The following is a 25,989-nucleotide window of genomic DNA, read 5'->3' on the forward strand; positions in this document are numbered from 1 at the left end:
AACTTTCATAGGAATCCAGAATTAGCACTCCAGGGGCTTGTTGGCGGAAGTCTGGGTCGATTGTTCAGCTTCTGTGAAACCCTGAAAGAAAGAAAGAAAGAAAGAAAGAAAGAAAGAAAGAAAGAAAGAAAGAAAGAAAGAAAGAAAGGTGGGCAGAGATCTAAACCATGCCATTTATTCCAACTCTTATCAAAAATACAACCCACCAATCTGGTTCTCTTCAGGCTGTAGAATGCGACAGGACGGCTGTTTACCCTGCGTTGACCTATTCAACTTTACCCTCAAAATAATACATTAAAAAGAGAGAGCGAGAGAGAAGGAAGATGCAGATAAAAACACATCCCGGCTTCTCAACTGACGGCTTGATTATTTTAATACAGCAGAGCCTCTGAGCCTTTGTATATATTTGCATCTCGCAGTGAAGGGCTGGAGAATTCCTGCTCGCTTTGCAAAGGTGGGGTAGGGTGGGGGGGTCAAGAGAGAAGGGAGGGGGAATCTATTTTGTAAAAGAGCTTTGATCTTTCTGCAGATAAAATACAAAATGCTAGGCACCCCCTACATTCTGTGTTAAACCCATTTGGATAGAAGGCGGTTGAGTAACGAGGTGCCTTGGTTCCTTCTTTGCCCTGGGTATCCCTTTTATCCAGTCCGGCTTGGGCCAATGAGTTTCTTTTTCATATGTCAAAGCCCCCCAAGAGAACTAGAAAATATTGTTAGTGAGTTGGTTTAAAATATGAACCTATATATTCAGGGGTGTTTGGGGGACTGCGTGCTGGGGGGATGGGAGAGGGGTCGATGTATGGTTTGTGTTAGGGAAGGCAACGGTTTCTTTGGGGGATTCACAAGCTTTGAAATTTCTCTCCAGTTGGGGAAGATGGATGGAGGAGGGAGGGGGTGGGGAAGGAGGCGCGGGGGGGGTTACTGGTGAGTTTGATGGTTGTCTTTGTGCCTTGTTCTTGTTTGCCTGCCAGAAAAATAGGCTGCGGTGGGGGGGGGGGTCTGTCGAAAGAGAGACTCGGAGCAGGATCCGAGCTGGTTGGACAGAAGATCTCAGCACTTTGCGAGCAAAGCTGAGCCCGACCCCACGTCACCGCACTCCGCTCGGCAGCTATTTCCTATGTGCAACGCGCTCTGCTCTCCAGAGAGAGGGGACTAGCCAGGATCACAAACCTGCTGGGGGAGGCTACTCCTGCTACACAGCGACCTCCCTCCCTCAACTTTTGGTTGCCGTCTCCCCCCCTTCTCTCCCTCCCCCAGGTCCTTAGGAGGGGGCTGGGTGGGGGAGAATCCGGACCCGCCTGATGAGGCCGAGAAGGGAGGCTTTATCTCGGTCTCAGGATCCTTTCTGGTGCGTCTGACAACCTGGAAGTGTTTGGAGAGAAAGAGGGCCAGAGACAGTGTTGCGCTGGAGAGCTTGTTTTCCCTCCAGCCTGTGCTTTAAAACAAAATAAAATGCGGGTCTGAACGTAAATAAATTCAAGGACATGCAAAGCAGAAGCCTGATGCCACTCATTTCCATTGCAAGGGGGGGGAAGTACAGGAAATGCGTTGATTGCATGGAATTCAACAAGCAAGGTAACGGATCTTCCATTGCCCTGTCTGTCCGTCACTGTCTGTGTGTGTGTGTGGGGTGGGGGGGGGAGACAGCGAGAAGGAAGTGCTGGCAGGGGGTCCTTGTTACACAGACATTGTCTTTCCCAAGGAATGCCAAGGCCTGTGGGTGGCGGTTTCCTCCCAGGTAACCTCCTGGGATGGGGGGAAGAGAAACACAAATCAATGATGGAACAAAAGGAAATGGATTTCTTTTGCTGCTAACCCACTTTGGTGCTAGCTAACGGCGCAAGATGCATTTTTCATAGCGCGATCGAGGCCTGGTTCTGTCAAGCCCCATTTCCTCTGTGGCGCTCTTAAAGGAGGGGGGAGTGATCTCAAATTGAGCTGAGTCGCTGTGGTTATTTTTCCAGCCCCCCCCCCCTTCTGCTTAATTATGTTTAAAACGGCCGACGTGTGGAGCTCGGGAAATTCCCCTCCGCAGCTGCCGCGGCTGCAGCCCTGGCTCTGGGCTCTTTGTTTTAATGAACCAACTTGGCCGGTTGCGGGGGCAGAATAGACACAGGCGCGAGAGAGAAGCCGATTGAAAATGGCTCAGGCAGGATATCTGGAGCTGGTTGGGAAGCGGAGCGAAAACAGCAGCCCAGCGAAGGGAGCCTTAAACGGTCCCTGGCTCTGGCGTGGCCAGGACAACACAGTTGCCATTAGCGTTCATGGCTGTTGAGTGGAGCCGTGAGACATGGAATCCAGCAGTCGCGGCTCAACCCTTCTGCCCGACTCACGCAATTCTCACACACCTTCGCTGCACCGAGACCTCCCCCCAAACTTCGCCCTTCAGCCACTTACTACAAACCATCTGCCTTGTGCGTTATGGGAAAGGAGCATTTGAATGGGGGGCGGGAGGGGGGCTGGAAGCGAGATCATTTTATAAAATGATCTTGGGAGAGGAAAGTGGCATGTGTCCCCCTTCGCTTTTTGTTTTAATTCGTCTTTTTCGCCCCCAAGCACCAGTGCAAACACACTACGTCACGTCTCAGTATTTAAAGGAGACTGTAAGTGAGGATTCATCTTTAAAGAGGGCACTTGAAATACGGGGGGAGAAGGAAAGAGCCCCCGGAGAAGCAATTAATTTAGTACGCTTAAAACATGTCACTTTCTCCACTTGACCTGGCTTTTCCAAACGGATCTGGTGCATTGTTTTAAAGGTGTAAAAATATTTAAAATGACACTAAAGCTCTGAATCCTTAAAAGAGAGAGAGAGAGAGAAAAAAAACCGGGCAATTTAATCGCTTTTATCCCTCATTGCTTCCTAAAGGACAATTTAATTTTTTTTTGAAATTCACTTTTTATTGTTAGTATTTGATTGAAGTTGTTCTCTCTGTTTAGTTTCTCCGATTTTGCATTTCTGCTGTAACATTGTAAGTTAGATCAACGTAGCTGCAAGTGTAACTGACAGATACATTTAATTCATGAAATTATACAATGGCTCGATTTTATGTATTTATTCGTCACTTCTACTACAGTGACACTACTTGATACTATCTATTAAAGGCGACTTCACACGTTGACTGCAGCTGAATGGAGAAGTCACTTTCATGGGAGAATGTTGCTTGCTTCGGGGGTTTGCATTTGCAAGAGGACTTTATTTTTCTTTGCAAATGAGGTTTTATCATCTGCTCCCAGTCTCCGTGAGGGCAAAGCCCCCTTTGGGGGAATTCAGTTCTCCCAGGGAATCATGTTAAGCAAGATCAACTGTAGATGGCTCCATGAATGGGGCGCTAGTGTCAGAACAAAAGTCAAGGGCGGTCAGTTGCTCACCAGTCAGGCTTGTACATTTTCTTTAAAAAGGTGAAATCTGTAATGAGCTTATTAATTCCACTCTAGAGCTCCCCCCCCCCAAAAATACCCGGTTCTTATCTCTTTTGGCCTTTCCAGATGTATTTAGCCACCAGCTTGCTAGAAGGGCAGCTAACCTATATTGTTAATCTTTTCCTCGTGTGTGTGCGTGGGGAGGGATGTGTTGATTAATAAAAGATCTGTTTCTGTGTGTGTGAGAGAGAGGAGAGAGATGTTTGATAAAAAATTTAATCTCCCCTGCGGACTGGAATAATAAGTCGAGGCTTCTCTTTGCCCCCACCGGTGAAAGGGTCCAATATTTTCTCTCCGAGCAGCTGAAGAGGAGTTGCTGCCAGAGGGCGTGCTGGGGGAGAAGTTGGTCTATATCTTATAGGGCTCTCTATACATTTTCTTAAATGCCAGCTTTGACTTATGTCTCTCTTATCTCCCCTCTCTGCTGCGTGCGCCTGCAGTGGGAGACGCAGCGAAGGAAGCTTGTAACATGGCGGATGCTGAAGAAGGCTTTGGGCTCCCCAACACGCCGGCTGATTCCGAGTCGAAAGAGCTTCAGTCTGAAACCAAACAAGAGAGTCAGCTAGGGGCCAGCAGCAAGTCGCCTGCCTCTCCCCAGGCAGCTTTCACCCAGCAGGTAAGCGGAGGAGAAGAGACATGACGAGAAACAGTCGCTGCTCGCGTTGTCTTTTTCCCTGCTTGGGTTTCTGTTGGATTGTGGCGGAGATGTGTCCGGGTTTCTGGGTCATTCTAGGCACACAGGGTCAAGTGATGAGACTGAACACCCGTGTCAGACCATACCAGCTCTAACAACAGTTAAGTTTTGGTAATCACAAGCAACCATACAAATAGACACACACACAAACATACAAACATTCACGCACACAGACACAAAGATACACATATCTACTGAAACACACTCACTCATTCACGATGCTCGCACACATATACACAGCATATTCCAGTGTCTCCCTCCTTTCCCTGACCCTCCACCTCTCTCCCTTAAGCTGGAGGCTTTGGGGAGCACTGCAGAAGTAACGTGCCCTCCCCGTGTTGCTGGGAAGGGACGCGCATCATTTCTCGTGAGACTTTCCAGAATGCCCAGTCTGTGGCCGGGTATTACCGTGTCTGCTCCGCCTTTGAACCGATCCATTTCCCGTGCAAGTAGGCCAGGACGCCGGCGGCCCAGTTAACGGATTGTTTAGCTCTTTTAAACTAGAGCCCACCGCAAGGATTTGGCTCGCGTGGACTAGAACAAACCATTGTTCGTCTAAACCCAGCCCATTGGATGCGGGGACGTTTTCGTTAAGGCTGAGATTAAGCGACTATTCCCCCCCCCCCCCTTTAAACGAAAACAGAGCACAACACGCCTGATGGCGTAGCCAGGCCGGGGAAAGTCTTGGATACATTCTGAATGTAGCTACGTTGTTTCATCTCAGCTACACCTACAACTGGGAAATTATTAGTGTGTGATGAACAACAGAGGGGGGGGGGAGAGATTCTAGCCTAAATCTGTCCTTGTTCGGATCTTAACTGTGTTCAGGTCGCGCAAAAATCGTATAGGAAGAAGCAGATTTAAAAAGAAATCATGAAATGCCTCACGATTATGATTTCTTTCGGCGTACTACACACACACACACACACACACACACACACTTTAATTGTGTGACGGGGGGAACCTATTTTGAGGCCCGATCCTTCTTTCCTGGTGCAGTTTTTTTTTTGGAGGGGGGGGGATGTTAAGAACCGCAGGCTCGGGTGCTTTGTTGTCAATAGTGTATTGTTCTCGCCCTCCCATTACAATCTCTATAAATATACCGGGCGACACTGTCGGCTGGTGCGAAGCATGGTCTGCGGTGCAGCTAGGGCCCATTACACCAGCAGAGGAACTGAAGCGTGCGGGGCAACTCTCTGGCTCTGCACATGGCATTTTAGTCTCTTTCTTTCTTCGAATCGCCTCTGCCCAGGATCACGTTCCTTCTGGTAAACTCGCGCACCGTCTTGCCCTCACGGCGCTTTCTATTTTGATGCAGTTGGCCCCGTGCCTATCTCTAGCCACACATCAAAAGGCTGCAAACTTCTCCTACGAAAGCGGGTGCTGTGCAGAAATCCGTCTCCTCGCTGCAATGCTTTGCAGCAGCTTCTTTGAATTTTTTTTTTTCCTGGAGATTTCCCCTCAATGAATCATTCCTTTGCGCTGGTCTGGGAGTTACAGTCTTTTAATGTCCCGTCAGTTAGGACTGTATAGAAAGCAGAAGCGCTCGGTGCTGACATGCCAAAGTTCAATCCCTCTTCTGGGTCTCCTGTTCCCCCCCAGCTCTTGGAAAGCTCGCAGCTCGTCCTTTCCTGTGATCACTCATTAGCTTATTTCTTTGCAGGGCATGGAGGGGATCAAAGTGTTTTTACACGAACGAGAATTGTGGCTAAAATTTCACGAAGTGGGGACAGAAATGATTATAACAAAGGCTGGAAGGTAAGGATAATAAAATATCGCATGCTTCTAATTTTTAAAATGGATATATAGAGACATATAGATAGATATTGTATACACAGACGTATATTATGTATGCGCAGATGTTTATGTACATATTCGTATGTATACAGAGGCTGAAAAGAAACTTTTAATGAACATCTCTCCTATGACACAATACACAAACACACCCATTTGTCTATGTGTGTGTGCGCCTTATGTATGACACGTGTCCTGTGAGAGTCAAAAGTTCATTTTAAATCACGGTAAAATCTCAATAATTACGAGTGACCAAGGCCTTTTCACAAAACAGAATGAAAATAAACAGGAAGAAATAAAATAAGATTCGTGCCTAACTGAAGCCACAGAAATGCTGAAGACGTTTTTCGATCGGTATTTGAAGGATTTTGAGTAGATCAGCGAGGAAGGCTGGTTGGAATATTTTCAGAGAGAGGCCTCCAGTACAGTGTATATTAAAAAGATTTGTTTCTTCTGGCTTCTTATTTAACCAGGACAGGGTTCTCCTTAATCCACTTCATTGGAGTATTTCCAAACTCACGCTGGTTGCAATCAATTGGCCAAAATTGTGCATAGTTTCATGTGATACAACCCGGTGGACGATTTAATTTTTTTTAATATAAGCAGTAGTGAAATATTTGATTTCTCTGCTTCTAGACATTTATTTTGTGTTCAGCTCTGGGCAAATACACACATGCAGAGACACATGCAGAGACATCTCCCAGTGATTCTGTTAAAAGTGCATATGATCCTGGGCTACTGTTTATGTCTCTATCTAGAATAACATAAGTTTTCAAATCTAAGTGGAGAGAGCGAGAGAGATCACTTCCATGTTTGGCCTGGTAAATCTGATCACTTAAAAAAAACAACCCACCAACCTCTTTTAAGTGCATTTGGTGCAATTTACCATTTCCCTGGCTATTAATGCGCTGGGGCACCGGAAAGCCCCTTTTGCTGAAGAAACACTGAAATAAAAGTTAAGGAGAAGAAGAACTGGTGATCGTTTGAGACTGAGTATTGCTTAGCACCATGCAAATTCCCATCAGTTAGCTCCCGGGAATCGAAATGTATTATTGTCCTTTTTATATTCAGTTGAACAACGTTCATGCCATCGTCATAGACAGGGGGTCGTTGGATACAGGGAAAAAGTCACCAGACAGAAAAATAGTAATAGTTCCAAATGCTAGTTACACTGCAAACAATCTAGACTCAAACCTGCTTTCTGTTCTGTTATACAGTGCTCGGTGCGGTCTCCCAAATCGTGCTTTAGGGAAACAAAGATCTAGCTGCACAAAGTTGTGCAGTGGATAACAAACAGACCCGTCTAACGGCTCGGCTTCCCTCTGAACGGATCTATTGTTGAAAATATGGTATCGTTTTTAAAGGAGAATATTCCACAGCTAAAGGGGCTGGAGCTCTCTAGAACCATTAGGGAGCACGGTTTGCATAGAGCAGAGCTGACCAAATTAATTGTCCTACTGAGAAAAGGGAAAGGAGCAAAGAGCCTCTAGACTCCAATGCTGTGAAATGACCATCGACTTGTTTCAAAATGCCAGGAATAAGTTGCCTTGCAAAGGATCAGAGTATACAGAGCAGTGAAGAGAAAAATAAAACACCTGGCATAAAATTCCAGTAGAGGCGTGGGAGCAATGAAGAACATTTACAACATGGAGCTTCTATAGAAGTAATTGCATGTATCACCCCAGAATAAACTAAATCGTTTTAGCTATTTATGTAGCACTTTATTTTTATCGTTGTATAAATTATATGTTTATGTCATAGTTTTTAGCTCTATATTTAGGGATAAAGCTGAGTTCCATCGTTCAGGTCTTTTTTTCTTTTCCTGCAATATATTAAATATCAGTTTTTGCTATTTTTGATCAGTAACTTTGCTTCATAGAGCTTTCTTTCCCCTGTTTTCAAATCACTCAGTCTGAACTAATAAATAGGCTTGATTTCATATTGCAAAGATGTGACAGCAAATAACATTTCAGAACTAAGGAAGTTTAAGGTTTTCTTTAAATTCAAGGATACAGTTTCATATGCCTATTTCTGAACACTGGGAAAGCTCAAACCAAAATAATATTGCTTGTAGTCAGTTGCTTGTAGTAAAGGACAATATTTCTAAAAGTCACATTTTCAAGGGGTTTTGCATGTTTCAAAATATTTGTCAAGTGTGTTTATTTACATATGTGTACACATATCCTATGTATGTGTGTATATAACATTTCATACATGTGCACACAAATATATGTACGAGCATGAGTTTTAATAAAAGGTCAAGATTTTAGCAAAAAAAAATCCACCAAATAATGGCTCATACTTACATAAGGGTAATTTATTCTTTGTAGGGATATAAATATAACGATCCCTGAAAGAGATTATATACTCTTGTATAGTAAAAGAATGAAGAATTGAACTACTGGATTGATCACAGACAAAAAGAAGAGAAAAAAAAACCCTAGTAACTTTCATTAATTATTTTTCCTGAGATAGGAACTATAACGGCGGAGCAACACCCACAGAAAGAAAAAAGTCCCGCTTGCACCATAAAGGGAAAGTTTGTTTTGTGTGTCTGTGTTTGGAGGATGCGGAATGGTTTCTCGTTTAATATCGCTGAATTACCCTAGCGTATAATCCCCTCACCATTGCCTGTCGCTGTATTTATGTATATTTGTTTATTTTTTTAGGCGTATGTTCCCCAGTTACAAAGTGAAGGTCACTGGACTCAATCCAAAAACCAAGTACATACTGCTCATGGATATTGTACCAGCTGATGATCACAGATACAAATTTGCAGATAATAAATGGTATGCATGCATGGGGGGACGGGAGAGGTGCAGAGATAGGAGGGAATCTTTGGGTCTGGCTTGCACAGTTAGCAAAATCGAGTTCAAATGGGTTGAAAAATACCTTTTAGCTGTCAGCGGGTGCTATTCATAAGCTACAAAGGAAGAAATGTTAGGTGGGAGGGGGTTTGCAGTCTATCTAGAGATAATTTGCTAGCCAAACTCTTTAAGGGGGGGACACGCACAACATTTTAATTAGCGAATAACTCTAATCCTGTTGGACCCTATTGGTTATCGTGGGGCCAACAACTTAATTGCCTTTGAGAGAGAAAATCGCCATGAAGGTAAATGTTAAGAATTGCCACATTTGGTATGTAGGTAGAGAGGACGCAGGGGTTAAATGGGAAGGGAGCGGGGGGAGGGAGAATCCAACGGTAAACGTGTCAAAAAATCTCAATTCATTTCCAGAGCAGCATGTGTTCGTGTCTCCTTCCGCTTCCAAAATACATGATGCGACCGTCCAGCGGCCCCTTCCTCTCAACTAGCCCAGAGGCGGTAGCTAGACAGACAAGCCCCTTTTCCATAGCCCTCAGCCAGATCTTTCATGCACGTCCCGTGGTTGTGAGCATGGTGTGTAGGCCTGACGCGGGTCCCAAGGGCTAAGTTGGCTTTGTGTCCCTTTGGTTTAGGTCAGTGACAGGGAAGGCAGAGCCGGCCATGCCAGGCAGGCTCTACGTCCACCCAGACTCACCCGCTACCGGGGCGCACTGGATGAGGCAGTTAGTTTCTTTTCAAAAACTCAAGCTCACCAACAACCACCTTGACCCGTTCGGACATGTAAGTACCTTCTCGAGGAGGCGCCCTCCTCTTTCTGTTACCGAGTCCCCGCTCCGGAGGGAGCCCAAACCCTAGGGGCAATCAGCCTAAACCTGCTTTCCGCCCTGAACTCCGCTGGGCAGAGCCTGGTGCAAAATCATTGCAACAAACGTCTGCCAGCCCGGGCCTTAGACACTTGCTGCGCGTGGTGGGGGTGGCTTGTTGTCCAGCGCAGGGTCCGGGAGTTAATATTGAGGCTGATTTTTTGGGGGGCGGGGGGGGGAAGGAAGGGGGACTCGTTTGCTATTTTTGTGGCATCTCTGCTTGTCAGATGAAATGAAAAGTCAAGGGGGGACGGGGAGAAGCTGGAGCGGGATAGAAGTTTAATACGAGTAACAGTGTTGGTATTAATTTCACTCAATGGCTTTTGATGGCTGCTGCTGGTTGACAAAGTCCTAGGACCGTTGTCACCAGTTGGCTATAATTGAGCTGTTACTCCGCACGTTGCATTTTCAGACATTCCTGTAAGACATATGGTGGGGCGAGCGGGGGGGGGGATGCTTTGTGAAATATAAAACAGGAGCCATCTCTCTGTGCAACGTGGTAAATTGCTGGATCTGAGCGGAGGTTGTCCCAGGAACTTGGCAGCTGTAGCGGGACACTACAAAGCGCAGACTTCAGGCCTGTTTAGAGAACCAGCAGAGTGTCATTGGTAGGGCAAGGAAATCCTTGAGAAATCCTATATGGGCCAGTTGCAAAGTCTATGAGGCTGTAATGTAAGGGAATAATGCAACGGGGAAAGACAGGCAATGGAACTAATTAGCCTTTAATATAAACAGCATGGTACCTTTTGTATCCATGTATGAAGCAAAAAAATCATGTTCACATACACACCCCTTCCCCCTCCCATCCTCCATCAGAGCAGCTGACTGGCGTAGATAACCTGTAGAGGTCCTCTTTCTAGGGTTCTCTCTTGCCCCAGAAATATGACACAAGAATCGCTCTCTGGCCCTTTTTTCATTGGCAAGCATGTTAGCCCCTGTCTGTACTTTGCGCTGTGTTGCCGGTATTGCTCGTGCTGAACATTTGCAAGGAGTGTCGGCCCGGGGAAGTCGAGGTCATTCCTAGGATTGTAAGCTGGGGGATGTCTTCTCTTGTTGGTCAGGGGGAGAGTGGAGACATCTGAATTCATGTTCATTCTCAACGTTCTGGGAAACTGGGTATTTAACTGTATGGACCGGGAGTTGCTTATGCAGGTTCGCACCTTGACAGTATTAGAAACAGGCAGGCGGGGCTTTACTGCAGTGAGTAACTGTTTAGCTACCTGGGGTTAACCTCCGGCGCTTTAAAACCTGCTTGCTGCCTCCGTGAGTTGGGGTAAAGGTAAAAATCAAGCGTGATTATTCAAGGAAATACGAGGTAACGGTGCTTTGTGGGCTCCGATTCAAAATAGAACGGAGCTCAAAAGAAAAAAGACCCCCCGCTAGCGCTTGGTACACAAACAATTTCTGCAAGTCCTAGATGCGTAGGGCCAGGAGCGAAAAGGCGTGTGGGAATTGCCAAGCCAGGCCCAGTCATTTTTCAAAGGCTTCCTTTGAACAAAAACATTTATAGTTAGACAAGAGCATATGAATCAAGAGCCCCAGTGCCCAGTTTCCAAGGGTGTATTTTCCAGTCTCATTTCAACACTTTGATTCCCTTGAACACAACAAAGCTTGTGCCATTAAATCCACAGACACGTGGCCTCCACTGATGGAATGAATCCTCCATGTGGCCTGCTGGTGCACAGGGCTAGTACAATGAAGTGTGGGGGTGGGGAGGGGTTGGATGCCAGATCCCAACCTAATCTAACCCCCCTTCCGCCTCTTGATCGTCCTAGGGTTTATCTATCCCTCCCCCAGCTCCCCCAAACAGGGTACAGGCTCTCCTTATGGTTCTTCATTCAGCACGGGTGGAGAAACGTCCCTTCCAGGAACTGAGATTCCTGTTCAAACTCCGGGAGAGGGGGAATAATTCGTGCCCAGCCGATCTTGTCCTGTGTTTGGAGGTTAGACTCCACCAGCAACTCCTCCTTCGAAATTCTCCCGCCGCAAGGGCCGAGGCTTCAAAGAAAGTTGTAGGGAAGGAAGGGGCCGGCGGGTGGCTGAGGCGAGATGCCCCTGGAAGGACTAGAGGCCAGCAGCCATTTTACGCCCCGCGGTGGGCAGGCGGCGATATGAAAAAGTGTCTTTAACCAAACCTAAGGCCGTGCTGAACACTAGGCGCTTCAGAGGAGACGCGGCACCAGCGGTCCCTCAATTAGAGTCGCTGTAATGAAATTAAAAATCATTAGATCGTTGACCGTTGATGTCCACGACTTACCGGGATGTCAAAGCAATTTGGCCAAAGCCCCAGGATGAGGGGGCCTGGCAGGCAGAGATGACTTGCAGGGGCCGCGGCTGGCGGGACGGACTGTGTCTGTCTGTCGCCGTGGTTCGCAGCAGTCATTATCATTGCAGACTGCAAGCCGAGGGAGGGTAAAGCGGGGGTGGGAATCTTTTCTTGCAGGATTAATCCCAGTTGAATGCCAAGCTTTGGACAGAGACAGGGTCTGGTTTTATGGTGGGCACCAGCGCTGCCACCCAGAGAAGTTTATGCAAAGGTTAGAAAAATCATTCAGGTCCCTTCGGCTAGGGTGAGCCCTTAAGGAGCATGTTTAGCTCTTGGAGAAAAATCAGGGCGAAGGCTGAACCTGGAACGGGGGCCAGATCAGCATCGCTGCGTAACCAAAAGAGGAGCTCTGCTTTCTTATTTTGACATTTGTTAACGGCGAGGCCAACTATTGATTTTATAGCTAGAAACAGTTGGGAAAATGGCGATCTCCCCCCACGCCCGGGATTGTTCTTGGAAAAAGTTCTTGGATCTTTCGGGAAAAAAAATTCCTCCAAGTATTTTTGAAAATACTCTTTTTATAAAGAGCTGTGGACATTTTGGCAATTCAAACCATTTCCGATAGCTCTATACTTTTAAAAAGTGGACAAATTTTAAAAAGAGGCAAAGAAACAGACATTTCAGAGGAGAGGCAAGTGCTACTACCTTCAGGCTGTTGGCTTAAAAACAATTTCACACACACACACACACACACACACACACACACGCTCCCCTTGCACAGTCATTTCGACCAGTGCTAAATAGTCCCCTCCAGAGTCATCACTAAGGCAGCTTCATCCTTGACGAAGGCACTTGAGGGAAATCCAGTGTAGTTTTTATCACGCCACCTGGGTCTTCATTTCAGGCCTTTCCCACAATCCGAGCAATGACTAAATTTAGGAGCCCCAGGAATTCTAGCATGTAATTTCTGATGGGTCGGATTTCCTTTCGTACTCAACCCCACCCACAATAAATGCGACTAGCCCAGCATTAACTGTAATGCTTAGGCAGTCAAAATAAAACAGGAGACTAACCCTTCCACTGAGACATAGGGCCAACGAGCCAAATGCTGCAATTGAAGGTCATTACATTGCACCCGGGAGAACTGTTGGCCCAGTGGCTTTTATTAAATGTAAATATGTATGTTAGAGCCAGGCACACACGTGTCCCTTAAGTTCTCTAAAGTTATGTTATTGCAAGATCGTGTTTAGCGAGGAACCTGATTTATGGCCAGGCTGGTTGCGGATTCCTTGTTGAGATGAATGTTATTCCTGTTGGAAAATATTAGCACTGCTCATTTCTGCTTCCCGTGTCAAGGGACTGGCCTGCAGTAGAGGAGAAGATCTGTCTTGTTCCCCCCAAAATAAGTTCAGCTATTTCTACTCCTTGGGAGACCCATAAAGATGCACCCCCCCACACACACATTTTAAAGGGACGTGAAGTCTATGAATGATAAAGACAGCTCACTTGGGATTTCCTCAGGCGCCCCTTTCCCAAGCGAAGCCCCCCCCAGCTCTGTCAGAGGGACCTTGGCTTGAGGAAACAGTGATGCTTGACACCCTCCCCCCTTGTGTCTCTCTCTCTTTTCAAGATCATACTGAACTCCATGCACAAATATCAGCCCAGGCTTCATATCGTGAAAGCGGACGAGAATAACGGATTCGGCTCCAAAAACACCGCCTTCTGCACCCATGTCTTTCCGGAGACGGCCTTCATCGCCGTGACTTCCTACCAAAACCACAAGGTAAGGGGGGGGGGCGGAGGAGCCACTCAACGTGGAAGAGGCTTCGCTACTAACATAGGCACCATTTTCCTCCCCACCCCAATCACACAGAGACCCCTTCTGTATTTCCACACCAGGAGCCCAGAGGGTTTGCACTGTTCACGGGGGGTTATTCCTGGCGTGTCAGCGAGACGAGGTAAAGATGGGATTTAGCGCAAGCCGGGGAGAGGGCGGAAGTTAGTTGAAGAAGAGGGTTTGCTGAGAGGTAAGTTTGGTTGGTAAGGGTGTGCTCAGAGGACCAACCAAGGAAGGGGGTTCTCTCTCTTTCCTCCCCCCCACCCCCCAGCAATCGGTCAGAGGCTTGTCATCTGGCGTTGAAGCAGGCAGCCCGAGCGGTATTTTTCGCAGTTTGGTTTTATACCCTAGGCTGGTTGCGTTTGCTCCCTAAGAATGGGTCCTCAGTGGCAAACTCTTCAAAAGCTCTCAAGGGAGTTGCGTGACTTGTCCAGCCTCTCAGGGGTGTATCTAAGTTTCGTAAGGAAGTCAAGGGAGGCGGGTTGGAAGAAGAGACCCAGAGAATCACTATAAAGGCATGGATAAAATAACACCTTACCTTATTTTTCTGCGCAAGAAATCCCTGAGAGGGCTGGGTGTTCATGTAGCGGTCTCTATACGAGTATATCGACACACACACCTCTACAGGCACAGCGATGTATACAGACGTATTTATGCTTGTGAAACCTGCATAGAACTTTTATGAGCTAGACCCACTTTGTCTCTCTCCTATTGGCTCGTCCGTAGAACTAGTATCCGAGCTTTGGGGCGTCGTATTATTTCGACTAAAAGTGTCCGCCTGACGGCTTATAGTGAAAGCAACCCAGCCCTGGTTTTTTGACTTTAAATTTTTTTTGGGGGGTGGGGGGAGGGAGAGAAGAGAGAGACTACTCTCGACAAAACCGGTTTTCCAGCGGTGGCAAATCGCACGTGTTTCCTTCTGGTGAAGTGGTCCTAACTGTAGGACAGCAGGAACAAAGAACGGAAAATATTAAAAAAAGAGGGGTGATAGAAGGTGAAACAGATCAAAGATAAATGGGGAGGAGCTGGTTAAATTTCCTGAATAGCAATCAGGTGACACTTATAGAAGACCTGATGGGTACGTGGATCTTTTAACTGGAGCCAGATAATCCTTAATTATTAATGCAAATATAAACTTGTGGCGAGAGAGCAGGATTAGACTAGAGGCAAACAGATGATTTTCAAGGTACCGAGGTCATGTTAAGGTAAAATTGAATTTTAATCATTTAAAAAAAAAATCTTCCATCAACTGTTTATAAGTCAGGGCGAGGGCTTTTAATTACACTGCTGGACGTGTAGAATGGTTTCGTTGTGTTTAAAAAGGTTAAATCATGTGGTTAATTTCAAACCAAGAACGTGTCACTTTAATACTCCTGGAAAACATCCATAATTTATCCGGAGATGTGGCTATGAAACGTCTGAACCACTTTAAACAGGTTTCACTTTCTCAATCTCATCGGTATCTCCATCAACCCATTAGATACCAAAACAGAGATAGGGTTGTGACGCAACAGCATCTCACTGGCGCTAGGGAGAAGAAAATAGCTCCAAGCCGTTTAAAACGGGAGATGTTGGCACTGACAGAACAATCCCTGCTAGTAGACTGAAGCCAAATTGAGTTTTAGCCAATTTATGGTTTAAATTATAACCCCACTGTGGATGCTATAAAATCTGGTTTAACTTCTGGTTGACGGCTTCACCTTTATTTTTATACATCTCTCTCCCAAAATAGAATTTATGGTAATAAAAAGGACAGAAAAAAAAGACACCTTAAAATTGATTTCCTATAGGAAATCAAACTCCGCTTTTGAGGTCCTAGAATTTACCTGCTCTTTGTAGGGGCAAGGAGCGTCTTGTGAGCAGACACCAACACAATCCTCATGTGCGGGTAAACTTTCCTTGCAATCAAATATCCCTCTCTCTAGGGGTCTATTCGGTTGATAAGACACGACCTGTGTATTTGCCAGTCTGGAAACGCACACAGACGGGTGGATCTCCTTTCTGCAGCCCCCATGAATTCATCCAAGCGTTCAGGAACAACTAAATAGCTCTAAGCCAGGATAAAGACCCAATTGAGAAATTATATAACTAATGATCTACACGAAATGGCATCTCCCTCCAGGGAAGCGAGTCAAGTTTGCCCAGTTGCAATAAGAGCCAGTTTTCCGAGCCCCCGCACTAGCTGATGTTTTAGTGTATTCTGTGTGACCGAGGAGTGAAATAGCTTCACAGGATTCATATTACTCTAGTGAGGAAAAGAAAAACTCTGAAAACGTGGGTCTATTTCGTTCACAGCGGGGATTGATTTTCCTTAGGGATGAGACGCGAATTGTGCATAAGATATTTTCATGGCACAATGGTGAAGTTTTATTCTCAACTTAGGTATTTGTTCACAGTCCCACCCGTCTGTCTAGTTTACACATATGTACTGGTGTGACCTGTGTGTGTGTGTCTGTCTGTCTCACACACGTTGCAAATGAATTCCAGTATTAGTTGCAAACGGCTTGTGTTGACCCTTGATTCTTTTCGCTGTGCAGCTAGATGCATATCAGAGTCAGCGTGCTCATATAGGCTATCGAAATACCCAACTGATTTATTTCCCTTGCATCGCAGCATTCCCCCTGTTGGATGCGGTGTTTATTTCCCCTGATATTTTAGGCAGCCAGAAAAGATATTTAAACAAACTCGATCTCCCTCTCCCCAGCCCCATCAAGGGAGGGTGAAGCCACGAAGAAAGTTGGTCAGGTTTTTAGTGCAGCTGTCAGCAGCTCAGAGGAGACCCCCCTACCCCAACTCCTACCCTCACCCCACAAACGTTTACCGTTAAACTAGATCACATGCCATTTCATTTCCTTGCCGTTTGCACAATGGACGCATGCAATCAGGTTGATACCCAAATATTAAACTTCCCCTGCAGTTAAGGACTCTTTTGCTGCAGCTTAAATCATTGCGTTACTCGCTGGTATTTATTAGGTACTAGCTTTCTGGTTAGGACCAGGAAATGAACCCTAATAGACAGAAATAATTAAAGTTCTGCTCTCGTGAGGGTTCTTTCCAAAGCAAGAATTCACAATTATTCTCATTAATTTTTACAACCTACTGCCCCCCTAGCTAGACCTGGGCTTTAGATTGCTCCCCCCTCAGGATATCCTGTTTTAATGCTTATTTTTTGGTAGGTTATTTAACATGCTTTATAGCCCAGATCCTTTAGAGTACAGCACTAGGAAAGAACAGCCCTAGCTAAAAAGACGCACATCCCCAGATGTGCTACAGTGCACAGAGATGTGCAGAGGACCATGCACAAGCAAACATTGTAACAGCAGTATTCACACGTCATTACAGATCTGTATCAAACGTGTTGATACATTTTCACTTGTATGTATACACACGTATTACTCAAAGACCTCTATTAAAAGAACACGGCAATCTTAATGAAGTCAAGCACTCAGCAGCTAGGAAACCCAGTACGACGGTAGCCTGGGCAATATTAATTTGGCCTCCATGTGTATGCATTGTACAGTCTCCAGTTGCATGATCACATACTATTTTTTCACCAGGCCCCTGCCTCTTTCAGCACACGATGTCGGCCTCAATTTTTGAGCAGCTATTCAATATTTTGTTTCATACCGATTGTTTGGTATATGGCTCCTGGCCTTATTTACTGCACATTGTTCACATCTAGCGCTGAAGACAGCGTTACTACTTTTCCTCAGTGAGTCTATGACACTCACCACTACAGTATCTGAATGCTCCACAAACATCTATCTTCACAACACCCCTGTGAGGTGAAGGATTTGTATTATCCATTTTTCAGATCAGGACTGGAGGCAGGCAGGCAGAGCGGGAGAGAGAGAAAGAAAGAGAGAGGCTCACTGACTTTGGACACCTGACTTGAGATGCCTGGACCTGGTTTTCAGAGTGCTTCGCATTAGAGCATTTTATGTTCAAAGCTCAGCAATTCTGCACGTCAACCCCAGGGAGTTGAGTCAGGCACCCAGAAAGTGAGGAACACACACTTAGTGCTCACTTGTAAGTGACATGCCCAGCATCGCACAGGAACTCTGTGGCAGAGGCAGGGTTAGAATCCAGCTCTCCAGGGCAGCGTTCAACCACCTTAACTGGGAGACCATCCTTACGCTTCTTGCAAACTCTTAAGAATCCTGTGGCACCTTATAGACTAACAGACGTTTTTGGAGCATGAGCTTTCGTGGGTGAATACCCACTTCCTCAGATGCATGTAATGGAAATATCCAGGGGCAGGTAGGTAGGTATGTGTGTGTGTGTATTATATATATATATGCTAGCAAGCAAGCTAGAGATAACGAGGTCAGTTCAATCAGGGAGGATGAGGCCCTGTTCTAGCAGTTGAGGTGTGAAAACCAAGAGAGGAGAAACTGGTTCTGTAATTGGCAAGCCATTCACAGTCTTTGTTCAATCCTGAGCTGATGGTGTCAAATTTGCAGATGAACTGAAGCTCAGCAGTTTCTCTTTGAAGTCTGGTCCTGAAGTTTTTTTGCTGCAGGATGGCCACCTTAAGGTCTGCTATAGTGTGGCCAGGGAGGTTGAAGTGCTCTCCTACAGGTTTTTGTATATTCCCTGATTGAACTGACCTCGTTATCTCTAGCTTGCTTGCTAGCACACACACACACACACACACACACACACACACACACACCTGCCCCTGGATATTTCCATTACATGCATCTGAGGAAGTGGGTATTCACCCACGAAAGCTCATGCTCCAAAAACGTCTGTTAGTCTATAAGGTGCCACAGGATTCTTTGCTGCTTTTACAGATCCAGACTAACACGGCTACCCTCTGATACTTGCAAACTCTTGCCTCCTTTACTACCTACCTTTCAGCTTCTGCTACAAATGAGGCAGGGGTCCTACAGATGTCAGCCTCCTTTCTTTCACAACCCTGATTCATCCCCAGAGCACCACACATCCTGTGTACTCTGAACAAGGCAAGGAAAAAAAGAGCAGATGACTATACAGTTCATCAGCAAGCTTGAAACCTTTAGCTCCACCTTACAGACCTGTGTCACTTGAGCTAATGGAGTAACTGATAGCAGTAGTAAGTTGTCATCCTCTATGGGGACCAGCACTAGAAGGGGATGACACATTTTACCAGCAGGTTTCACAGATATTTTCCAACAGCAGAGGAATGGTGAGACTTAAAACTTTGGTTCCATTTGGGGCTTTGCTACATCCCCTCCAACATGTTCCAGTCCTGTCTCTTCCCCGCTTCTGGTTCCTTATCCTGGTCTTCTCACCCACCTACTCCCAGGTCTTCTCTCCTCAGGTTACTCATCCCAGTCTCCTTGCTCTGCCAGTCCCAGTTCCCACCTCCCACTACAATAACTTGTCCCCAGTTCCTTGCCCAGTCTATCCCAGTTCTTCTGTCCTGGCTCCTCATCCTGTGTCTCTCCCCCATCCCCCAGTTCTTGTTTCCCACCTGGTTCTTCATCCAATCACAGTGTTCCTTCCAATCTGTCCCCAGATCCTTGTCTAGTCATCCCGATTCCTGGCTGTTTGTCCCAGTCTCCCTGCCCAGCTAGTATCAGTTGCTTTTCCACACCCCAAATTCTTGTCAGGTCTTTCTCTCCTCCCTCTGCAACCCCCACCACTTAACTAGTTCCTAGTCCCAGGCTCCGTGTCCAACCAATACAAGTCCTCATCTCATTTCTCTCACCAGCTCCCAGCCCCAGTCTTCTTGTCCAGCCAGTCTCAGTCTTTCACTCCCTCCCATTGTAGGGTCACCAGATTCCTTATCCCAATACACTTCTCTCCCTCCCACAGGTCTAGGATTTGTTCTCTCTGCATTCAAATCAGCTTCCTCTCTGCGCTGCCTGGGCACCAGCAGGGGTGTCACAGAGCACAGGAAAGACAGGCATCCCTGTCTGCAGTGCCAGTGCCCAGCCCCACCCTGACCTGGAGCAGTTGTGAACAGCCATTACAGGGAGAGTCCAGTTCAGCCCCTGTAATTCTGGACTAGAAAATACTCAGCTCGACTTAATTTTGCAATGTAGACTTGCCCTAAGTTACTCCAATGTACAGCCACCGCAATAATTAAATTGCTCTTGCATGTCCACATCAGACTTCGTGTTGGGGATGCATGTCCTCCCCAGGAGCTCTTGTACCGATTTAGCTCTCAGTGTGGGGTACTGGGGGACAGCTTCTGAAAGCCAGCAACAGTCGATGTAATCAACACAATGGCTTGCGCTGACACTGTTGACCTAACTACATCGACTGAAGTGCTATGCTTCTCACAGAGGTGGAGTTGTTAAGTCAGGGGAGTGGGCAAGTTACATTGGTGGGAGCTACATTTTAGCATAGATACTTAGAGTTAGCCTGGGTGAAGTATTGGCAATGAAGACGGAGACTTCAGATTTGAGCTGTTAAATTGAAAAGTTTCTAATGAACGTGTGCAAACTGCATTTTTTCCCCAAAGGATTATAACTAGACCAAGTTGGGGCAGATTTTCAGAGGGACAGAAAAAGGCATCTTCCTGTGAAAGGATGCCCCCTTGCAAAATTTTGGGATCCTGCTCCAAAATACAGAGAGGCTAGCATTTCAGAGAAAAGAAAGATCGCCAGATTTTTTTTTTGGATGGGAAAAAAAATTATCCCCTAGCTTTGTTTTCAAAAATGGCTGCATTCTGTTGCCTGAAACAAAGAAATAATTAAAAAATCAGCCAGAGGAAGACAGTGGCATGGAAAATGTCAGTTCTAATGGTTAAAGTTAAAAGCAACTGAAAATAGGGTTTTATATATAATGGGAAGTGTTCGGCAACCTTAATAGGCGGCACTACCAGCACATAACACGATGATCTAAAACTGTACATCTATAAAATATAAATATAAATGTTTACATATACTGCCATTCTCTCTCAAATGTTATATACATTAAATGTTATAATTATGGACAGTTTTAAAGTGACCCTTTATATGCAAGCTCCTTCCATAAACTCTGTTCAGAAGTACTTTGTGCCCAGTTTATCATAATAGAGAAGCAGTAAAGCAAAGATGAATCTATAGGTCGGGTGAGAACTTTGACAGTTTCCTTCAGTTAACCCCCTGTCCCACCCAAAGTAGTACAGTATTTAAAGCCCTCTATTTTTATTGCATCCATATTGCATAATACTACCCTTGGCATTCTGTTTGACTTTATGGGAATTGCCTTTACTTAAAAAAATGTAATTGACTCACTTAGAAAGTGAAAAAACCTATCATAGTCAGTGGCAATTAGACAGTGTCATTAAGCCAAAATGGGTTCAGAAGAAGTTAATTTACATCTGTTCACTTGCTGTCAATGCTTTTCCGAGGTGACAAGTCAGACTAAAATGAGCCAAATATTCTGATCATGCTCTTAAAAAGCAAAAGCAAAAAGCGGCTTCCTATAAAGTACGCTTATAATGAATTAAAGAGCTAGGACCTGATTCAAAGCCCACTGGTTAATGCAAAAGCTCCTCTTGACCTCAGCGGGCATTAGATCAGGCCCCTAACAAGGGCTTTAGATCACTTTTTAAAACTTCTCTCAGGGCCCAAATCTATGAACACACATTAATCATTGCTCATGTGAACAGTCCACTGAAGGCTGTGGGATGACTGACTCACATACTTAAGCATTTACACTGCAGGGCTCTAATATTTTCATGGAAATTGAGAGAGAATTCATGTGTGTTTTGGTACCAGTATCAAACCCCAGCTTGCAAGAGAACTTTGCTCACCTCAAGCAACTATTCCCATTGTGTTTAGCAAGTAAGAACTATTCACATGGGCATGGTGTTGCTGAATACAAGTAAATAATGGGAGTTTAGCCACTGACTTCAATAGAGCCTGGATTTCATTTCATTTGTGACCTTGCAAAGACTTACACACATGCTTAACTTTGTACATGAGAAGTCCCACGGAACTCAAGTGGAATGACTGTTCACAGGTGTAACGTTAAACAAGTACAGAATAAGGACCTATGCCGTTATCCAGCTTCAGCAGGAGTCTCTATATTGGAGGCAGCACGGTCTAGAGTCAAGAACAGAATGCTGAGAACTAGGAGACAATCTATTTTCAGATCAGCTGCTGTCAGGCTGTGCTGCCTTGAGTAAAAAAAAGTGCCAGTTTCCTCAGTTATAAAATGGGGATATTACCCATCTTTGTAACATGCAGTGGGGAACTCTTAGTGCACTCCAGCAAGGTGTGCACAACATGTGGGTTTGCTTTGGAATTCACAGCCCACACCATGTAAACAAGCCCTGAGATGAAAAGCACTGTGGGTATCTGTTGATTGATATAAGGAGGGGGGGATTCCTGTTCACTTCAGTTATGTCTTCTCAGATAAAATACAAATATAATAGGTGTTTAGAAAAATGGGTCCGTAATCTTGGTGCTAGGTGCTACCACAATATAAAATTACCTTTAACTCAATACAAAGCAATTGTCATTGGAAGAAGGGTTTACCAGAGTTAGCCCTTTCTCCTGTAAGTGTCTTTACTCAATTTTATGATAAGGGTTGCATAATAAAGCCCAAGAAAGAGGGGTTGTTGACTGAGGACTTCTTGTCAGCTCAGAGATTTCAAATTCTAGGAAGCTTGATTTGTAATGCCTAATTCTTTGGAGTAGGAATGAAATGCTCATGATAAACCACTTCTGGTTCCTTCCTTCAGATAACTCAGTTAAAGATTGAAAACAATCCCTTTGCTAAAGGATTTCGAGGTAGTGACGATATGGAGCTACACAGAATGTCAAGAATGCAAAGGTAAAATATTTATATATATGGTATGAAAATTTATTGCCATTGCAGCAATTATTTTAGTTTATGTCAAATTTAGTCCTCAATCCTGCAAACATTTATGTATATGCTTAACTTGATGAAAAAAAGTTGTCAAGACTGAAAATAGAAATGGATAAGAGCTGACTTGATCATGGTTTATAAGTACCTACCTGGGGAGAAGATTTATAATATCTGAGTTCTTTAATCTAGCAGACAAAGCAGAATAAGATCTAATGGCTGGAAGCTGAAGCCAGACAAATTCAGACGAGAAATAAGGTGTCAATTTTACCATGAAGATAGAGAACAATTGCAGCAACTTAAATAGGGACATGATGGATTCTGAAGGCGATTGGATGTCTGTCTAAAAAAGACCTGCTTTAGCTCAGCCACAAGCAGTTGGGCTTGTTGCAGGAATCACAGGATGAGGCTCTGACCTGTGTTCTGCAGGAGGTCAGACTAGATTATCAGAATGGTCCCTTTTAGCCTTAAGGTCTAAGAATCTATTAACTTGATTCATTCCATTGCACTCAGAGCTCCCATGTGTAAAGTTACTCATGTGTGCAAGCATTGGTAGGATCAGAGCCTTAATGGATATGTAAATCATACTGCTAGACAACGTCTCTGTTGCTGCAAACACTTATGCATGTGACTAATCTTACGCAACTGGACAAATTTATTCACATGTTCAAGTGTTTGTAGGCTCACATCCAAGAGAGCCAAAAATAAAAAAGCTGCCTTATTCTCCTCTGAATCCACCTTTATGATAATCAGCCTGTGTCCTGTGATCCCTTATCATATAACCTTTCTAACAGCTACACGCATCCTGGCAGGTGGTGTAAATATTTTTAGTACACTGAAAAAATGAAATAGCTTTTCCTTCTCTACTTACACCTCCTTTTAAATCTGGACAATCACATCCTGACAAGTTTTTGCTGTTCAGTTACCCTATAGCTTTGGTGAATGGAAAGTCTTGAATCTTTACATTAATTACTATTTTTCCATGGGGTGAAATGCTAAAGACCCTTAGAAAAACTTCATGCTATATGAAAATCATGGCACATGGTCATGCTCAGCTGGTGCTAAAGTCAGTGAATAGTTTTATGCAATCCTGTGGTTGTTGATCTAGTGAACAGAAACTCTTGGAAATACACACACAGTGGAAAGTGGAGTAGTTGAAAGGGTTAAGATACACAGTGCCAACGCAGAATATTTTCTGAGGCTTAGTTTGCTTCCTAAACAATTTACCATATGGCAGGACAAAAAAAAAAAAAAACACAAACAAACACGCAGCATCCTGACATTTTCATAAAGAAGTTCTTTTGGAGAAGGGTGGAGTAAGGGGGTTATTTTGGAATAAATAACCATTCAGGATAGCTGTGTGTGAGAGAGAAAAATGAATTTTAAAATGATGGGCCAGATGTGTAGCTCCATTCATTTATGCCAGCTGAAAACATCGCTGCACTAAAAATATCAGACTACTTGTTATAAAAAAGGAGCTGAAAAGATGTAAAGATAGACCACTAGAAATCAGTGACTTGTCATCTCACTGGGTAATATAGCCATGGATAGAATTAATTTTTCGTGTTCAAGGAATGGCAATGCTATCTTCTTCTAGTTAGAGCTCAGTTCTGTTGAGTTTTAAATACGGGTCTGTGGTTATTACAGAAGGACATTTAATGTAAGACAGCAGAGCAAGTAGAACCAAAACAATTTGCAAAGCCAAGATGAGGCCAAGGACAGGAGGGGAGCATCTACTGATTATGGATTCCTGGTTCTCACACCTGTCCCCACATCAGATCAGCCTGTGGTTTAAGGGATCATACCCCAACTGAGGATCCACCTCAGCATTTTCCTGCCCAAGACATGTCCCCTGGTATCCAGGTTGGAGAGGAGAGGGTGCACAGACATTAAACTAAACCAGCTCTGGCTGCTCCCCAGCATCTTTGAACTATCAGAGTGGCAGAAAGGGGACCAAAAGGCAGGAGAAAATTTGGCCCATTGGGTCTGACTCCTGAAGTTGGTCTGAGTTTTGACATTAAGTTCAATAGGAGCAGGACAGGCCCATTACCACCTAAAAACCCACCACAACCACTGTGAGCACACGCTCTTCCTTGTGAGCAACCTTAGAAAAGAGCAAGTATAGAACAGCCATGTGTCTCGAATTACCCTGTCTCTGGCAGGGTGACCCCTTCAGGTCAGGGGAGAGACATGCTGGCAGTTCCACACCGAGAAGCCCCGATATAAGGAGTGGCACAAGGCAGCACAGCATCCAGTGTGAAGATGAGGTGGCACAGCCCTGGCTGCCCAGCAGGACTCGCCCTCTCCAACCCAGGTAGTCGCTGGGCCCTGGCAGCTCAGCATCCCGGGGCTGGGGCTTCCCCTTCCCGCTGTGGCCGGGGGCATGGCACTCTCGCCCCATCTAAGTGGCACAGCTCTGAGAGTGCAACTGCCTCGAAAAAAAAGGCTGCCTGAATGCTGCCCCTGGAAATGGCACCAGCAAAGCAAGCACATGCTTGGGAATACGCACTAGGATCTCTGCAGAGAGCCCCTCCTTCTGACTCTGGATTCCCCAAACAGCTCCCCCACCCACACCATGGTACCAGCTAAGCCTACCTTGTATTACCACTACTGTCTGCTCCACAGCTGCCTGTGTTTTGCTGAGCCCCCCCCCATCTACAGCAGCATCATGCTACTCTGAGTGGCATTGATATTCAAGGTTATTTTGGTGCAAATTTGCCATTTGGGGAAAGGAATCTACCTGTACCATGGGACTTCTCCCCCTGGCTCCACCCCCACCTGCCTGGACATGCATGCTTTTCTAACCAGCCTTTCAGACACATGGATGTTTTAGCAGAGAGGACCTGTCAACTGTGTAGAACATGTATGCATATGTATGAGTTTGAGAGACCATCCCCCTAGCTGCCTTCTTCTCTGCATGGCACCTCCATGGGGTTGGTCTCCTCCACATACACAGCAGAAGTGAGCATATAGGCCTGTCCAAGTAAAAGACTTCTGTCAACTGGGCAATCAAGCCAACACCTTTCAACAGCAGGTAATTCATATGCAAAGAATAGACTAGGTCTGCAGTGAGATCCAACTTCTAGTTAATGCAGGCCTCCAATACAGGTTTATCTTCCCCTCCATTAGCAACAGGACTATTCATGGTCATGTCCGTTGCATATATACTTCAGGAGTACAGACCTTGTGAGCTTAAGTTTGAGAGATCAAATCTGTTACTTTCATAGTAAGAAAGTGTGTGTGTGTCCTTGTTTGCCTGTTGTGTTCATGCTGAAATTCAAAACTAATTCAGATTAAAATTTGAATCATTTTAATGCTTGGAAATTTTAGGCAAATTATTTCTCACATTCATACCTCAGACAGTGGAGAACTGTTGGGGCATATTTCACCCTAGATCTTTGCCTACAACTCCCTAATAGTGCCAGTGAGAATTAAGACTGGAGATTACATGCAGAATGTTCTGCATAGATCCACAGCAGATTAAATTAAAGCAAGGATCT

General features: G+C 45.2%; 1 protein-coding gene across 1 annotated transcript in view; it reads left to right on the plus strand.

The window, feature by feature from the left end:
* Positions 1–995: 995 nt before the first annotated feature.
* TBX5 (T-box transcription factor 5) overlaps positions 996–25,989 on the plus strand; it is a 47,359-nt gene continuing 22,365 nt past the window's right edge. Inside the window, exons 1-7 of the mRNA XM_030582868.1 lie at positions 996–1,575; positions 3,861–4,036; positions 5,778–5,872; positions 8,578–8,697; positions 9,366–9,513; positions 13,493–13,645; positions 22,365–22,456. Of these exons, the coding sequence (XP_030438728.1) occupies positions 1,485–1,575; positions 3,861–4,036; positions 5,778–5,872; positions 8,578–8,697; positions 9,366–9,513; positions 13,493–13,645; positions 22,365–22,456 (875 nt within the window). The 5' untranslated portion in view covers positions 996–1,484. The remainder of the gene's footprint in view (positions 1,576–3,860; positions 4,037–5,777; positions 5,873–8,577; positions 8,698–9,365; positions 9,514–13,492; positions 13,646–22,364; positions 22,457–25,989) is intronic.

Source organism: Gopherus evgoodei, chromosome 13 (genome assembly GCF_007399415.2).
Source record: "Gopherus evgoodei ecotype Sinaloan lineage chromosome 13, rGopEvg1_v1.p, whole genome shotgun sequence".
In the NCBI taxonomy this organism is placed as follows: domain Eukaryota; kingdom Metazoa; phylum Chordata; order Testudines; family Testudinidae; genus Gopherus; species Gopherus evgoodei.